This window comes from Bombus flavifrons, chromosome 3 (assembly GCF_040668555.2).
Source record: "Bombus flavifrons isolate JBK064 chromosome 3, iyBomFlav1_principal, whole genome shotgun sequence".
Classification (NCBI taxonomy): Eukaryota; Metazoa; Arthropoda; class Insecta; order Hymenoptera; family Apidae; genus Bombus; species Bombus flavifrons.
Window position 1 is genome coordinate 16,918,642 of NC_138444.1, and position 18,223 is coordinate 16,936,864.

The 18,223-nt window shown below is 35.1% G+C and overlaps 2 protein-coding genes across 6 annotated transcripts; both read right to left on the bottom strand.

Moving 5' to 3' along the window:
• Nucleotides 1-62: 62 nt before the first annotated feature.
• GlcAT-P (Glucuronyltransferase P) lies at nt 63-9,822 on the bottom strand. Of its 3 annotated transcripts, none has more exons than XM_069110393.1 (5): nt 8,789-9,822; nt 4,134-4,342; nt 3,664-4,057; nt 2,761-2,918; nt 63-2,594 (listed from the first exon to the last, which is right to left on the bottom strand). In XM_069110393.1, the coding sequence occupies exons 2-5, from the start codon at nt 4,329-4,331 to the stop codon at nt 2,196-2,198; spliced, it is 1,149 nt and encodes a 382-aa protein (XP_068966494.1). In that variant the 5' UTR covers nt 4,332-4,342; nt 8,789-9,822; the 3' UTR covers nt 63-2,195. The 3 variants fall into 3 exon arrangements, with proteins under 3 accessions (XP_068966494.1, XP_068966495.1, XP_068966496.1); XM_069110394.1 differs by lacking the exon at nt 8,789-9,822 and adding an exon at nt 5,609-5,628; XM_069110395.1 differs by lacking the exon at nt 8,789-9,822 and adding an exon at nt 4,467-4,604.
• A 1,799-nt stretch (nt 9,823-11,621) lies between these two features.
• spz6 (Spaetzle domain-containing protein 6) lies at nt 11,622-17,093 on the bottom strand. 3 transcript variants are annotated; one of them, XM_069109371.1, is made up of 8 exons: nt 16,951-17,093; nt 14,427-14,619; nt 14,204-14,321; nt 14,007-14,117; nt 13,820-13,927; nt 13,479-13,745; nt 13,122-13,398; nt 11,622-13,045 (listed from the first exon to the last, which is right to left on the bottom strand). In XM_069109371.1, the coding sequence occupies exons 1-8, from the start codon at nt 16,969-16,971 to the stop codon at nt 12,938-12,940; spliced, it is 1,203 nt and encodes a 400-aa protein (XP_068965472.1). In that variant the 5' UTR covers nt 16,972-17,093; the 3' UTR covers nt 11,622-12,937. The 3 variants fall into 3 exon arrangements, with proteins under 3 accessions (XP_068965472.1, XP_068965473.1, XP_068965474.1); XM_069109372.1 differs by having other exon boundaries at nt 16,938-17,007; XM_069109373.1 differs by lacking the exon at nt 16,951-17,093 and adding an exon at nt 14,789-15,272.
• Between the last annotated feature and the right edge of the window lie 1,130 nt (nt 17,094-18,223).

Genomic DNA, 18,223 nt, shown 5'->3' on the forward strand with positions numbered 1-18,223 from the left:
TACGCATGTGTGGTCTAGGCGCGTAAAATTCAAAATATTTTCATCAGCCGTCCAAAGCTGTTTTCACTTTTCTTTTATTTTGCCATGATAAAGATTAAATGTATCGTTCACTTCCTTTTTTTATGATTGTTAAAGTCATTAATATCCACGCACGCAAAGACATGATTCGCACAAAGCCAACATTATCTAACAACGAGTTTATTGCTTTCATGATATAGTATCTCCGCTTAATTAGAGTACGAGTAAATTGCAGGAAATTGCAGACTTGGTTTAACAATTTACACGTTGTGCTCGATACGCTTTCGCGAAACTATGTTTATGTGTCGACAAAATCTGGCTAATATATATAAATATATTTATAGTTTGTAACATAAAGATTATAATAGTGCTTCGCTAATTGGCCACGGGTTGGGACTTCTGGCCAGCTATTAAAGGAGGTATATTTCTAGAAAATTCCAATTATCTTTGATCTTCAAAAATGTCGGTCAGTTAACGTAGCACTACTGTAAATCTTCAATATCGAATATTTCAAAAAATTATAAAAAATGAATTTGCGTTTGTCCTGTGAATTTTCAAGGAAATATGTAATATACAATTATATTCGCTCGACACTGCGGTAATAGATTTTTTGATAATTTTAATATTCATTACAACGTTGTTAGACTAGATAATAATGTTTCAGATGCGTGCAGCATTCTAAATTATTTTTCTTATTTATTTTGAGCAACAAGAGCGCGGAGAACTTAAACGTTTTGATAATGAAACATCGAGTTCCAATAATCAAGAACTAAAAAATATCTCTGTTTAACTTAGATTTTTTTGTATATCACTTGCATTACTTTGGTAAGTTAATGTTGCATATTAAGACGAAGCTTCAAAAGGTCTATTAAAATTTCAAAATAACTTTTTAATTTCCGTATTATACTCTACTTTCAACTTTAATCGTTGATCATTTAAAAGTCGTATAAATTAGCATTTCTTTGCGAAATTTGGTTACAGACCTTTTGAAACGCTTCGTTACATTTCATTTGTTTCCTATCTACGCATGCATTCGATATGAATTCACGTTCGACGATCGAAGTTCTTCCTGCCGCGAACTATGTATAATCTTACGATATTTCATACAATCCATTAAAAACCGGTGTGCATAATGTCTTCCTTTATCGACGTTTTCTTTTTTTCATTTAAGACTGACTAATTTCATAATACATTATATTATACACGTAGGCAATCTCCTTAAAAGTAACACAGAATAATATGAACTAATAATATTAAGGATCCTAACTATAAAAACAGAACGTTAAAATATTAAGGTTTCCTATTTGCTATTTCGCAAAACACTTTGTATTTGTTCGTTGTTTCATAAGACAAAAATATATTACGCTGTTATAGAAATATACTATAAAACAATATTTGTACAACAACGATAAGTATAAAAGGTAACTTGCATTCATTCTGTTTCATTAAAGATTTGATGAACGCTATTCACTGTGGAATTCTAAAAAAAATTGATCCGTTAAACACATATCAAATTTAGGGTACCTACACAGAAAACAAACAACTTGCAAGGCGAAACGGAAGATAATGCAAGAAGTTGTATATACTGAACAGTAAAGATTTTTCTTTCTCACAGTTCTCTTAGTTTTATCGTAACTCAATCGAATTACTTTTCTCGCGCTAATTGGTCTTTACCCTACACATTATATATTATTCATTACAACTAAAATTAATACGTTAATATGTAAAATAATGCTCTATACTCTATGCTATACAGAAACATACCACTGCAACAAAGTTAGTTAGTTCCCATTTTCTTTGCACATTAGCTTCTTCTAAAAATTTTGAGTTATAAAGAAAGCTATATTTTGTTTCAAATCTATCAGTCGCTCAAGATTAAATAACTACATAAGATGGAATAACATGAAATAAACTAATATGATTCTATCATGGATCATAATTCCACTTTACAGTCTGTTTAAGAAAACAGCAACGTAAAAAGATAGCCTATATAGTGTCTTTTTATAACAAGGGAAATAACTTTGTTCAACCAGTCAACCAATAAAAAGCAGGAAAGAAGATCATTGCTACGCCAATCGTACTTTACAATACTTCAGGCACTGAATCACTTTGTTTGTCGTACTTATTAATGATTAAAATCAGATCGAACTCGGAAGTGCAATCGTAGTCAGACTACATCATACTATTTGTTGTTTCAGTTTAACTAGGTTCGTTTCACCATATAGTTTCATATCAAGGGGCACACTTGGTTCATTTTTTTTTGTTTGCGTGTGCCAAGCGAGCACCTTGGTGCAGTTGTCGGCCAAGAATTCGATGTCCCTCGGTTCGAATGGCGCCAAACTTTTCAGAAAACCGTCTTCCTCGTAGCCGGCCTTAAACGGCATCGATGCATTTGGCCTCTGAAGTAGAAACTTCACGCTTACCGCAAAACCTGCCATATCGACCGGGAATTTTCGTCCAGCGATCCAACCGTCGTAAAATCCAACGAACTTCTCGTTTTTAATGATGGGAGAACTTAAACCAAATTTGGTGCATAATCCAACGGGGAACATGGAGACTCGTTTCGTTTTACGGATCTAAAATACATAATTGCATTTCTGATTCTTAAAATAATATTTTGAACTAACTGTAACCGTGATAACTAAATTACCAGAAGTAATATACATTTTTGTGCATTGCTTAAAATCAGCAATACTTGCTCTACGTAAATTAGAAAGAATTATATGCTCAGAGAAATAATACCTCGTCAAAAAGAGCTATGTCATAGGTATTATCGTCATCAGCAAAATAAAAAACGCCATTGGTCGCATTCGCTCTGATCCATTGCAAGCCACGATTTCGATTAGATACGCCTCGTGGTTTGGCACCCTTTTTCTGCTTATACTTCTCAGGCATTGGAGCTGGAAAAGAAAGCACAAAAGCGTCCAGGTGAGGCAACATCGTCGAATTTTGTGTCACGATCCAATATAAATTAGCTTATGCAAAGACTGACATGATACCCCGTTTGGGAGAATCGGCCATTACAACTACATATTCAAACACAGACTGACCTGGCCAACAAAATCAATATAACGCTTTTTCATCGAGAGCTTTGCGGCTGTTTCAATTAATTCCCGATGAGACGGCAGTCGATCAACGAAATTAATTTTCACCGGAACTATTTATACCGCGTGTGTCGACTCGATGGCGGGATATTTTGAAAAGACTCGAAATTACTTCTTTCGATTATGTCAATAAATGATATTTACGAACAAATATAAAAATAACACGATCTTTAATTCTGATAGTGACGTATGACGAACGAATTACAACGATATAATACGTAATGTAAAGAATTAATATATCCTTGTTCCAATCAACATCCTTATGAATCGCCCAGTTGCATTATTTTTTTATCACTCTGTAACGATGTCGTTACGAGAAACTTGACCGAAATACGTTTAACTTGGAACGAGAGATACAAAGTGACGCGAAGAACATTTTTCCTAGGACAGAGTAATTATCTCGAAACACGCTTGAAACAGAGAAAGGAAGCAGAGAAAGTATCGTTGAATAGCCGACAGATTTCGCCCAGGCTAACGATTGATACCATTTAGTCGCAGCTCCGTTTAAATTCCGTTCCAATTTCTAATTTATTGGATTTACCCGTGAGATGCTCGAACTTCAATCCTGTTCGCTCTAGCAGCCTCGTGACTTGTTTGGTAGCAACGGTCGCGTCCTCGATAACGAGCCAGTAAATGTTCTTTACCAACATCAAAGTATGCGACATCCTGGTGAGCTCGGGTATTTGTTCTGGTCGGCGATACGTCGGCGTGATTATGTACAGCGGTTCCGGTGTTTTGTTCAATTTCATCGATGATTCTTGCTGTTCGTTCGATGTCGCGTTTCGACTAGGTTCGAATCGCGCGATCTTCGAATTGTTCTCACCCAGCTCCAAGATATTCTTGTGCAAATGATTTATTAGCTGTTGCACTAACATCGACGCTATGTCTGGACTAAGTCCGTTAATCTCTTGAACTCTGCGCACAGCGCTTTTGATCTACAAATAGAAGGACTGTGTTTTAAACGAGCGATTAAACGAACCCGAAGCGAAGCTTTCATCTTCCAACGTTTACCATTTCTTCGGTGAATTTCGACGTCCTTACGTAGCGTTCTACTTCTTCCTGGGATAGAACGGGACCATCTTCCGCGGATCCACCCGTGTTAAAGTCACTTATCTGATCGAATCTCACACTGGTAGACAAATGATATTGGTAGAACACCACGAACAGACCTATTATGGCTACCACACCCATTTTCATGGATGACTTCATTATACCAAAACCTGCAAACAAAAAAATACCATTTATATACATACAATAAATTAATCAACTAATAATCCAAGTACTCTGAACCTCGTATAAGATTAGAGAATTGTACAAGCACGAAAGAGATAGTTGTATAATTACTTAATGGCTATCGTAAATTGATCGTGAGTTTTGTGACGGTAATTTGTTAACTGTTCGGAAGGTCTCGAGCATCTAGATAATGAAGTCGTTCAGTCTTCGTTTTTCTCGCTTCTCTGTCTTTCTTTCTTTTTTTCGATCAAGATGCTTTGCAAATGAACGAGCTCGTAAAATTAGGGAGTGTGTATACTGTCGTATACCAAAGCCGTTATAAAGGGGAAACGATAAGATATATGTTTCCGGCGATACGCGTGCTCTTTTATGCATACAAGATTTTCAAAAGTCATTATGTTTTATTAATTTTAACATACGCCAGAAATACGTGATACATCGTAAGTATTTGTGATCTTCTATCGGCAATTATCGGGCTGTAACGTCCAGTTGCGCGTTATCAAGAATGAAAATCACCGTGACGTACCGTTTCACTTGAAAAGTAATATATCATGATACGTTAAGAAGCCGACAGTGAATGGAATTCTGTTTCACGAAATTATCTTGGCGATTGCATTTTCGATGAATTCATTTCTACTTTTGCAGGCAATTAAAAATTGAGAATATCTTTAAATAAATGTTCCATTCTAAAAACTGGCTCCACGTGTATGCATATATGTTCTATTTATCGGTAATCTTCTTTTTTCTAGACGCACCATTCTTCGATTAATTTAGTTTAAGTTGCGTCAAACTTGCTTCGGTTTATTAATTTGTTACAAAAAGATCTTATCGAGGCAATGTTTCGAACAACGAGTTTAATGATTAGTATTTAAGTAAATTCGCGAACACATCGTGGATTCTCCAAGAGGTTCTTTCGATACGGATTCGACAGATGCTTAACATCGACACGAATATAAAGATTTTCAATCGTCGATACAAATGTAGTTCCTTAACTGAATTACCTACTCCGGCTTTTTAACATCGTGGACGAAAAATTTCAAGGACGTAACTTATCTCTATGAATAAATAATAAACCGATTAACGTCACACAGAACATCCAAGTAATGATTTATTACAACGTTTTAAACATATCGATCAACATTTTCATTTTAAACACAGAAACGATCGTCATTTTATCCCTAGTCAATAGAAATCTGTATAAACTTATCTGCGCGATTAAAAGAGAAAAAGGTAAAATAGAGACACCAACCTGCGATTGAACCGATCCGATACACATCAATTAATTTAACAACTGATATGCCTTTACGCAAGTGTTCATTCAATTTTTATATGATTCGATAAACTAATCTATTCGCTTATATGACGATAACGTGTGTTTTAGAATTTAGCAAAGAAGAGAAGTTACATATCTATAATATTTTAGTTAGTCGGTTAGTGTTAATAAGATTAAACTTTGATAACGTTGGTACATATTTGTACGCTACTGTCTCTTTCGTATGGCCGATTGATTTATATTTTTTATATCCCTTATAAGCGGTGTATAGTTTAATAAAGGAAACGAAATAAAAGAAGTTAATGCAATGGAACAGAATGTCTTTGCAACAATTGGTGATAGTAAAATAGACGTTTTCCACGAAACAAGTCGAAATTGTATCTTGTATCATCTGATCGTGTTACACTTAGCAAAATGATACAGAAACAAGTGTAAATATAAAAACTTCTGTTTCTTATTGCGAGTACGTCGATGATGACAAAAGCGCTGATCAAATATTTATAATTACGCTCGATTAAAGATAACATCGACAAAAAAGTAAAGAAATTCGATATTCGTGTGATATGATTGGAAATGCACCGAGGCTGAAATAATCGGATAAATTATGTATATTTCCACTAATTGTGTTTAATTACTACGGCAAAGAATCGGAGGTCTTGTCTGCTTTCGTCCAAAGTTTCGTTTAACTATCATTAAATTTCCAAAATAATGTTCGATCGTTTCGTTGGAAAGAAACTCGGGCTGAAATATAGGAAAAATTATTATTGGTATTTTTATAACGTTAAAAGAAGTGCGTCGAATTTTATGGTTGTGTGATTATTTGAGAAGTAAAATTAAAATGGATTATATACATATTATTACATATAGTTAATAATTTCAATGAGTCTCGGGAACTATTTAAAATAAACAATGTGTAAAATATATTAGATATATTAAATACAACGTACAGCAACCATATTTAATTCGAGCCCAGAGTGAATTGAGTGAAATGTAAAATAACCGCACATAGGCCCGCCACCATTATTCCTTGATGCAATATCAAAGATAGTTTCGATGAAAGCGCGCGTTTATTTCACTATCCAGAACCGCAAATTTGCGACGAGAATGAGAATAATCTTCACGCACGGAATTCCATACAATTTCATCTGCAAGATAAATTACACTCCGTTGCTGCTTCCACGGAATTTGTGGAACGAGTACATTTTTTAAACGTTAAGTTTTCTTCAGCGCGATGTTGCTGATTGTTGTATATGATTAATCGATTAAAGATAGTTTTTCTTTCATTCAGAGTTTTGCCATTTAATCTGAAACAGTAAAACTTTTGGTCTTGCAATACAAAAGCTGCTCGAATTGGAATTTCCCGACATTTTTTGTAAATATGATCAATCTGCTCGTTAGTTGAAAAATTATTCAACCATTCGTCCGATAAAATATGCATGTCTACGTTTTTGAAACTGAAGAATTTATCATCTACTCGTTCATAATATATCTTACGAATTAATTGTTTTTTCAAACATTCTTTTCGTAACTTTGTTTGTTCAAACAATCAATGAATTATCGACGACTATATTTCATCGTTACGCTGAATTACTTTTTCTCGAGCCCGAAAGTAATATGGAGGAGCTTCAACCACACTGGATAAAAAGAAGTTTTCACCAAGTTTGAACCAAAATTTCTTCTTCTTCGTGTTATCAGCCACTAACTCGAACGATCCCATGCGAGCATATGTGTTTATAAATATATATAATCTGTCTATTCTTTACCACCTGGAATTTCATTTATCAAATTATGCTCGAATATAATAAAAATAAATATATATACGAATGCATATACGAATAGATATATAATGATGTATTATGTTATCGTTACTATTAAATGTATTATTAAAATTATTAAACGTATTATTAAATGTGATATAAGTTTATCAGAACGTCTCCGCCTGTACGTATTGAAACCCAAATAGTCGATCGACCTGCAGAATTTATTTCACATTAATAACGATACAATTAATTTGTGTAATTAAGTTGATCGTAAAGAGTCCTGCGTGATTCTTGAAAAGTGGATAAGAATGCAAATAAATTAAAACGTGACAACAACTCGGGGCTTATAATATTACCGTTAAGTACCTTATATGTGAGCAGTTGGTCCAACATAAGATGTCGATGCTCGGGGGTTCTACAAAAGCTATCAAATAAAGTGTAATATCAAGAAAATAACAAAAAGAAAAATGAGAAAACATCTGTGTTGAAATAAAGACAGAGTAAAAATTCCAACATGCGCGGGATTACATAATCAAATCAGAGGATTGCAAATAGTCTACTAAAGGATCGATTAGACTTAATTTAGCGCCATGACAGACGTACATCACTTGCTGCAGTATCAACTTCGGCCATATATGTAGGTCACAAAAAGCTGCAATTCTCCAACCCTTTGTTAACCCTTTCAATTTAGTGGCGCCACTTTAATGGCACCGGCGAATTTTCCTCTGCTTTTGAATGAAATCGTGCCTTTTCTTTTAATCAAAGAACTCCATCTATGTTCAATGTATGTTTCGAACGTTTCTAACTCAGTTTCCCCTCCTTTTCTAGCCGGTAATAAGTAGGAAAGTTACCGACACGCAAAATCAAAGTAGTTCGGTGGTTATAACCTCATCGCCTGGTTAACCCTCGGATACCGGGCCATGGGCTACTCTGTTTGGGTTAATTCTAACTCATATGTAATTTTTTCAAGTAATTCCACTGTTACGCAAAAATAGGAAAACAAAAACGTATGTGTTCTCCATCGATCAAAATCAAGTACGAAACATCAAAATATATTGCGTGGACTGTTAAAAATACATTCCTTTGCTTTTTTCCAGTAGTCAGATCTCGTATGAGTCAACCACAGCCGGACAAAACGTATGAATAAGCCTGGATTCTTATATACTACATTTTAGTTATCAAAATTAGTTGTGCGAGCGTTAAACTTGGTTTTAATTTAATAATATTTAATCAATAGAGTTCAAAGCTACCAATTTTAAGCATTTTCTCGAAAGTCCTCTTTCCACTTGATTTCTGTAGACTAACATGAACTTTCACGATCGACTAATTCATCTTCGATATTAGTATCGATCTAACGAACCATGAATGCCCCCTATTCAATCAAGACAATTAAAACTTACCTGATAAACGGTGTTCATACTCCGCTCACGAGTAGTAATTGTTCTGCTTCTCGTTTATGTAACTTGTATAGAATCCGGCTTATCGCACATGTCAAATGTTCGCGCGTTTTTTTACAAGACGAGAAACAATGGCACGGTAGCTATGTTATTGATATCGTTTAGTAACATTATCGATGGGACGTGGGGAGTCCCGATTGAAATTCGACACTAGTGATTTTCCTGCATACATATGTTCCGTGATTGTTTCACCGTACCATGCATTCGTGCATCGAATTTAATGCGCTCGATAAAGGGAACACTATAAACGACGTTGTTTTCTCATAATTTTTACCAACAAATTCCGTCTATATTTTCACAACGAATTCGCAAGTTTCGAATATAGTTGTTGCTACAAGGAGAAGATCCATTTAACAACTGCGACGGACTCCATCGATGCGCGATGATGTTTCACCGAATCGCGCTCGTTTCCCTGCGCGATGCAGATAGATTGACAGACGATCACGAGGATTTCACGGCACGTGAATAACTAAGGGGATAACCAAGAGATTGCTGTCTTCGGTTGAGTTTCATAAATTTTCATGATATCACGACTACGTTCGAAAGACCGGATGACGGAAGCACGTTGTCACTGACATGATTGAGAAAAAGGTCGATTCCTTTCATTAGAACGTATCACTGATCTCTGCTTTCACTCTAATCTTGTAACACTTTGATAGTTTGGCAAATGTATTTTTAGCGAAGAGTCTTGAGCCGCTTCGAAATTTTGGCCACATGTCGTGTGTCTCGAACGAGAACTGATCGTTTTGAAGTCGACCACAAACCGACTGGATGTTCGTGACGACGTCGAACCCTAGTCGATTGTTTCATTAATCACGTGCCTGTCCACCGTACGTTTCATTCGTGTTCTGTCAGCGAAAAGCGGAAACAGCATAGTTGACGGAGAATTCGATCGAACAACGACAAAACGACACTCCTCCGTCGGCTGATACTGAACTGTTCCTTCGTCGCATTCCCCTTGTGCGATCCGTCTACGTTCGCATATCCCCACTATTTCGTTTCAGCTGGCGCAGCAGCCGACACGCCGCCGTCACTGCTCTTATATGTGTACATATATACATTATACATATACATCTATCTATCTATATATATACATGTATGTATGTATATATATTACATATGTATATCGCGATATATATGCGCGCTGCACTGAATCACGTGGGAGAATGTACTTATTTGACGCAGAGTAGGTGTTTTTATCGATCTTTGAAACATCCGCGTGGTGACTGTTTCGGATCGAGCGATCAGATGGTCAATTGAATTTTGGTATCAGTTTTCCAATACATCCTCTACCTTTGTCGCCTTAATAACATGACCGAAAACCATTAAATCTTAAGTACAACTACCATACCCAATAGTCAAAATGACGAACTATGAATTTATTTTTACAATTATCAAAAACATGTAGATGCTTTTGACAAAATTAACTTTAGTTTTTATTCAGATATGAGTATAATTATGTACATCCATTTATATCCATTATACCATTGTAATTATAATCATCTATATACAGGTTTATGATCTTTACTACTTGTAATGAAAATAGCACAATTTTAAAGTGCACTATCGAAGTTTATCGAAGATAAGTTATTGAAATAAGTGTTAAATCCTGTGTCTCCTCTATAAAATATAATAACATCGATAGATCATACATCATACATAGCAGATATATAAATAAAAATTATAGATTAGACTGAATATAAACCTCTATCTGTAAGTAATCATAATACATGATAAATATATTATTTACAATGTAAAATAGCTTTTTTTTTTCTTAAATCCTTACGGCAAGTTCTAATTTTTTTAACTTTATCTCTCTTGATTACAAGTTCTCGTGAATCCTTGCCAACTACGATGGAAAGTTAATTTAGGAACGTAATCTCCGTCAAATGAAAAACATTGTGATGCAACTATCTGGATTAAACGTGGAGTTACATTACAAGCTATTGTTTAAGTGGGGAAATATGTTTTATTGGGTACGATGCAACGTGACTCAACTAAACATTCGCCGGTTGGCTACGATAGCGACTAGTATTCGAGGGTTAAGTTCATATATCGATTAAGCAAAAATATAGATCGATTATCGAACCGATAAATCTTTCAAGGTACACCGATTCCAACTCTTAAGTTTAATTTATGACGCATTTAATGAAGCAAATAGATCGGCCGGTTTTGTTACCATCACAGAAATGTAATGAAAGAGTGAGAGAAAATTTATTTGGCGGGTTAATGAATCGGTTTTTAAAGCACTTTTTCGACCAAGTTGTTTAAACAAATTAGTTGCTCATTATTGTTTGTATACAGTGAGAAAGTAAACTCAATACGAATTTTCCCCAATGTTTTTAACTCAACGGCCCCATAACAAGTGGAATCGCTCGATAACCATGCTCAACAGACACCATGCGGTAGTCTCTCTCTCTCCGAGTATCGTCGTTTTCACTACCTCTCACCTCGTCTTTCAGCGACCGGAGTATTGATCCAACCTGGCAATACTTATACACTATACACACGGTAGTGTGTAGTATTGTAAATGGCCACGGTTGCCTACGAATCTCGAGAGGGACTTGTAAACGATGTTGTCCGAACTTCCTTGTGTTTTTGGTCGTATCCTGCACTCGTTGCGATTAAAATGCATAAATGCAGGAATTACGTGTTCAATTGTCAAGCGTTGTTGCGTGAAATACGTATAAAGAGAGGAACGAAGGAAAAGAGGAAAAGAGAAGAATACAGTAAAGTCGAGCCATGACCTACACAGAAATGAACCATTTTATAAATTTAGAAAGTAGGTACTTTCGGCTTTTGCATTACCTAATCAGCAGAGTTCGAATGAGTTCGCGATTAAATTAAATTCGATTATCAACGATATAAAATAGAACATGTAACTTCTATTAGCGTGCAGAATTAAGAAGGAAACGCTTGTTTAATTATCTGTATCTTTCATAATGTCTGTCACTGATTTTTATCGGCAGATGAGATAGGTTAGGCGAACAATAGAGATACGACATTTTTAAAGGAATCTCTTATCACGCAATTTTAACAATATATATTAGAATTGTTTATTTATTTAAATAGGTGAACGTCGTATCCGCGTTCAAAGAATGTTGCAACATTGAAATATGGACATATTATGTAAATTACGTAATAAGTAGTTATAGAATGAAACGTATGATTTTACGTTGACTTAAATGTAGTCGTTTCTACGTCAACATTTAAAAAGTAGAACGACTGGTTTCAGTGGGTAATTTAGAAGTTGGCTCGTGTCTTTGACAACGAACGTGGAATTTACTCAGCCCTCGGAACTATATATAACATATAATTTTCGAATAGGTAAAGAACGGAAATATAATAATGTACAGTTTCATTATTTGTAAAATAAAATATCTCAATAATTGAATGAATATAGTTCCGGATTTCTGTCAAAGATATCCTAATGTCGATTACCTATTTTTTAAATAAAAAATTTAATGTTTATATAACTATTAATAAGGGTTCTAATTATTCTTGTATGAATTTCATTTTAATACCATTGAGATATTAATGAAGGACAGTGATAAGTAAAAAAAGAAAACAGGAAAGGATTCTATAGCTATTCTACTGCGTTAATTTAACAACGTATCTTGGTAAATGAAAAATGCAAATCATACTTTCATACAGTGCGAAACGTGGATTATTTAAAAAAAGAAATATGTACTTAGTAACAACGCGCGTTGATGCAACTTCATTAGCGCGTTCTACTGCGTTCACGACAATGGTACTTCTCTTCAGTCTTTAAGGTGCACAATGCTGCGAATTTAATACAACAAAGTATTATATTAAAGCTAGATTATCGATCGCACTCAGTGGATCCGCTTTAATTCTCCTCATTCGATGATTGCTGAAATACGATCTTCTACGTAGGTATTGTCTAAAAAGTGTATGTTCGATTCTAACATCTTTCCTATTCAATTATCAAACAAATAGTCGTTTGATTATCGATCGATCAGAACAGACTATTTCACAGAATCTGACAATCTTATCGATTTAATTGTATCAGTCATATCACGCAAGCGCGTCTTCTTGCTCATTTACGTGATTTGACACGCGATATTGCTATCACAATTCGACGTTAGACCCGCTTCGACGAACATAGCGGTTGAAGTAATCGGGACGCCAACACTTGCAGCTTCCTGGCACCAGGAACCAATCGTAGTACAATCTTACCTGTATCGCACACAAACTGGGTCAAGAAACTGTTAAACAAAATTTTCACTTGAAACATTTTAAATCGTCCGATTACCTGGAAACAACCCATTTCGTCGACACCGTCGCAATGATGCTGGGACGATCCGCTGTTACGAGCTTCATTCTCCCCGGCACGTTTCTGTAAATATTGTTGATAATTCTGGAAATCGTGAACAGGCGGCGGTGAACCGGCAGTATCCCTCAGGCTGTTGATTCTAGAATTTTGATTTTCTTCCAAAAACGTGTCAGGATAGAAAATCTCTGCTACTAGCAAACTAGTCCATCTTGGCGACGACAGACAGCCACCATCCAAGTAATGACATCTTGATTGCCTGTGAAAGATCGATTAATATTAAAAATCGCTCGACGATAATAATTGGTTACGATAATTGCATATGCTCTGTCATATTACATGCATCGGGTTACTTCGATAGTCTGAGTGAAGTAACCCTCGTAAGGGATTTGCACCACGTAGCGCCAAACTCCTTGATAGTTCTTGGCGAACACTGGTGTAGCGTACTCCACTTTAGCTGGACAAGGAGTGGGTGGACCGGTGTATTCTGGCTTCTCTTGTGGCGGTGTTCGTTGACGGTACTCAGGGGTAGAGGGCTCGTCACGGCGTTCAGCTGCTGAGGTAGCCAATGGTTCACCTTGTATAGCCTTGTACAGCATGCAGACTCTTTGGCGTAAAACAGAAATTATAGTTCAAAATTCAAACTTGTATTTGTTTAAATAATTCGTTTAGCGACTTACACTCCTCCACCATTTTCGCAGAATTTACGACCGTTTCTGAGAGTATCCAAGGCGCTTTCTGAATCGGACGATCGCTTGCTTCTACTTCCTTTCTCGTCGGTGTCGACACTGTCGATATTAGGAAAAAAAGTACATTTTACAAAACGACAACCCAACGGTAGATTTACGTTTCTGTATAATTACTAACGAATTCTGGAAATAGGATTGCACCGTGGCGACCTTCGGCAATGAATCGTCAGCCTTGAGTATAGGCAACGCTTTGCTTAAAAATTTCAACGTGTGATTTTTCAACAGCGCGCTATAAGAAAAAATGAGAAAGGATATCAAATTACGGTTAGAATTTATCATGACATTTCATCATATAAATAATTTTATTACACTTACAAAGGATACGACGAGCCATTGAAATACTGATTCATAGGATTTCGCGGGATATAACCCTTGTTAAGATCCCCGCAAATATTGTGTATGGAAACGTAACCCTTTCCCTGTTTACCGGTATCTAGAATCATTCATGTACGTTTATTTGGAAGTAGCAGAGAGAATAATTTGTATTCCTTCTTTGCTGACGCATGATATTAAAGTGGCACAACTTTGAAATGCGTACCATAGCATTCTTTGTCGCTATCTATATAAGGTGGCGGCCTCACTTTAGGCGGTTCTGCGTTCGGTGACTTCACGAAGGCGTAATATCCTTCTGGAGGTTCGTTAGATTCTGTCGTCGAATCGACGTCATTTGGTTTCGATTGTTTCGTGTCCGAATATTCATTTGCGTGGCACAAAATGCATAAAAGTACCATCTACAAAATTCACACATGATATGTACAATATCCCTAACCTCTCTCGCATAAATATTTACACTGGTTCTCTTTATTTGCGACGTTGCTTAATCACAATAATCATCTTTTTATGCCGTTTGTGAAATTAAATTATATAATCATTGTTATACATTGATTTCCTCTATTTTACCTTTTCGTCTGGATCGCGTATTTATCAGTGTCTCAAAACTATGAAACTTCATTCGATTTAATCGTTATTGTAGCTTAATTAAAATCTTAACTTAAAGCAAACAGACCGTTCGTGCCAACATTTCATAGATCCAACAAGTTGGCTACAACAGAAGAGAAGCTTTATTCGAATGGAAGCCAGGATCAACGAAATACAAACAACAAGTTGTTTGAACTAGCTTGTCGATGATCCTTCGTCTCTACGCGTTTCGGTCTTACAAGGTATTCCCCGTTAGTAAGATACCGACGTGTATCGTATTCGGCCTTAACGGTACTCGGTCCACGCTCCGCGGACTATTAATACCCCGAGACTATAGTCTTGTATACTGACTGCCCCACTAAGCGTGCACGTTCGCCAGCCGTTACATTCTTTCGGCTGTTTAACCTTCAGGAATTTCGAGGATAAAAATCGTCATGTGGAACTATCAGACCACAGGATATTTCATTAATCGTGTAAACTACTATAGATCATTTATATTGCTGCCTCTTTGACTATACATTTGTACAGATTCACAGAATGATTATTCGTTTGATCAAGAAAATTGTGATAATCGAATCGACGAGAAATTTGGTTGCCCAAAAGGTTTTTTCAAATTTCTTCGCACACTATACTATTTGCATCATTATTATATGTAAGCTGCGGATGTTTATGCGGATTCATATCTTTATAAACATTGATAAAGGAATGAAATCTCTTTTATAAGAAAAAGTGATTTATACTTTAAGTGCGAATATTCTCAAGAAGAATATTATGAAAGAAGAAAGATATTATGCGGATTCATATCTTTATAAACATTGATAAAGGAATGAAATCTCTTTATAAGAAAAAGTGATTTATACTTTAAGTGTAAATATTCTCAAGAAGAATATTATGAAACTACTTGAAGGATTATGGAGGAAAGATAACTGTTAAGTAAAATATCTAATACTATATTATTTAGACGCTAAGGTTTGTATCTGAGACCTGCATGAAATCTACCTTTAAATTTCTTTAAAAATAATGAGGAAACATTTTTACCGACCCAATACATATATATAGTATTTTTGTGGTTCTTACAATCAAGAGTACATTTATTAGCTGTATCGTATGTTTTATCAGGAAAATAATACCGAATTAAGATTTCTGTGAATGAGTAGCATTTTCTTTCTATTATTTATCTGTTCTAATGCCTTAGGCACGAGTAGGAAAGGTAGGATGTCAGTCCCCTGTCATTCGGTATGGATATGACAAGCAAAATTTGTATTCATAATTCGTGCTAAATTAGTCTATGGTGATGCTTTGTATGATTGTTAATCGAAATATTTACACCTTTCCCAGAATTGGGAAAATATTGTTTCAGCAAGAGTTACATAGTTTTGAGAGAGACATGTGGTTGAAAAGATCTTAGGTTTCTATTTTGTTTAATAGGTTATGTACTACTTTCTTTTTAGTTGGCGACAACTCTCAAAAGCAAGTTTTAATGATAAGCTAATAAAATGAAATAAAAGTCATCGTTAGATTCCGTTACGACTTCCGTTGGTTTTGAAAATTTTGTTCATTATAAAGTAAAATCATAAATCATTTTCAGAATACCAAGGCAGAGTATCAGTCAGATTTATGATTATTTAAATCGCGTTCGATTAACATTTGACATTCCATTGACAAGAGGCGATATTAAAAAAAGACGTAAAAGTATACTTTTCCCGCCATGACATTTATTACGCATTTGTGTAACGGTATTACTTTATACCGGTTCCCTGCGATTACTGAATGCGGGACATTTCTATAATAAGCATCGACTAACGTGAAGGTATTGAATTTATTGAACCTTTTCCGCTACAGTTCATCTAGAATGCGCACCGATCGAGTATATTTGGCGCTTGATTCCATAGAAATTGTAATCAGTTATACTTGTACGAGATTAGTTTTGAGAAGAAGCGATTTAAAAAATATTATGGTTCTATATTCACTTTTATATATAATTCGTTCCAAATTATTGATTCATTATACTTACATGAAAATAATTCATTATTAAGAAAGCAATAAGATAAAAATAATATAGTAACAATTCTTAGTGATTAAAAAATAAAAGTAAAAAAAGAAAAAGGAAGAAAAAGAAAAGAACGATTACATTGTCAACTCACGATAAATGTTCGATATTCCATTGTAGTGTTGCTTTTTTTTCTTCTTTGATAGAGAAACAAAATGTATTAAACTCAAAATAGGGGTTCTACCTCGGAGATGTCTCGTGACCAGTCGGCGGTCATAGCAAAACTGAACACATCGAACCCGTGCTATGGTATAAGGAGCCACCTGTCTTCGGTCCCGTACTCATCACCACCAAAGCCATCCACCATTCCACTTCAAATCACGCCCCAATGCACTTCAAAATTTAGTCATTACGTTTAGAATTTTTCGATATGCTTTAAAAATGCAAAGACGTTAAATTCAATTTTATAAATCTACAAAATTAAAAATTCGGAAATTCCAATTACAAATTTTGTTTAATTAAACGAATTTTTATATGTAATCTGTTAAACATAGACGAATCACTATTGAATCATTATTAAAATTATAATTCCAATTTCTTGCTTCTTACGAATATATAATTAGAAAAAATTTTTTTCTATATGTATATGTATAGTATAGTGTTCCTGTAATTAGAATAAGCAAAATTTATACCATGGCGCGCCACGATCTATCGCGCATGCGTACGCACGACATATGCAAGATAGAAGTGACGATAGCTGGAAGTGATTCTGTGAGATAAAGATACAAACAGCTTATAAGCTATAGATAACTACAGGTTATCGATGTTACTGTTACTCATCGCCATTTGTATATAACCGTCGCGACATTCCAATATAATCATTACTTTCCAGAAAGAACACAGTCTTTGAAAGGAATTTTTCTTGAAATCTGGATAAACAAATAGGCACAGCTATTTATATTATGATTATATAAATAAAGTAACTAGAAAATTTTATACTTACATTTTAATTTTCCAACACTTCTATAGTTTTATTTTGTTTTCCGCTGGTTACAAATATATTTGTGATTTAATAGTATGAACATAAAATTGTAATTTCGACATTTATTTAATTTATTATAAATTTTCCATTTATTTTGTTGAAAAAGTATCACATCGTAATACTACACTCCGTTTTTTAATAGAACATTCTTACCAGTTTTCTTTTGAACCATTATTTTATAGCTACATGACTTGTTACATAGAAGAAAGATCTCATGAGGCGAGAGCAAAGCATTTCCGGAAATGCACGTCGCTATAGTAGTTGGTCAAGGCCATCGACTCATTGAACATCCTTCCATGGCAAGGGTACAAAGAGGAATGTGGAACGGCAACCTGTCGATCTACGCATTGGCGTATAAACCGTATTTTTTATTCTTCACATGTTA

Bases quoted from the DNA above. Each gene is read 5' to 3' on its own strand.
- GlcAT-P (XM_069110393.1), bottom strand. From the start codon at position 4,331: ATGAAGTCATCCATGAAAATGGGTGTGGTAGCCATAATAGGTCTGTTC. The intron at 4,058-4,133 runs GTAAACGTTGGA...TTCTATTTGTAG, and splicing joins CGAAATTCACCGAAGAAATG to ATCAAAAGCGCTGTGCGCAG. The intron at 2,919-3,663 runs GTAAATCCAATA...TTTCTTTTCCAG, and splicing joins GAAGTTCGAGCATCTCACGG to CTCCAATGCCTGAGAAGTAT.
- spz6 (XM_069109371.1), bottom strand. From the start codon at position 16,971: ATGGAATATCGAACATTTATC. The intron at 14,620-16,950 runs GTGAGTTGACAA...TGAATTTTGTAG, and splicing joins TGGAATATCGAACATTTATC to ATGGTACTTTTATGCATTTT. The intron at 13,928-14,006 runs GTTAGTAATTAT...TAATATCGACAG, and splicing joins CAATCCTATTTCCAGAATTC to TGTCGACACCGACGAGAAAG.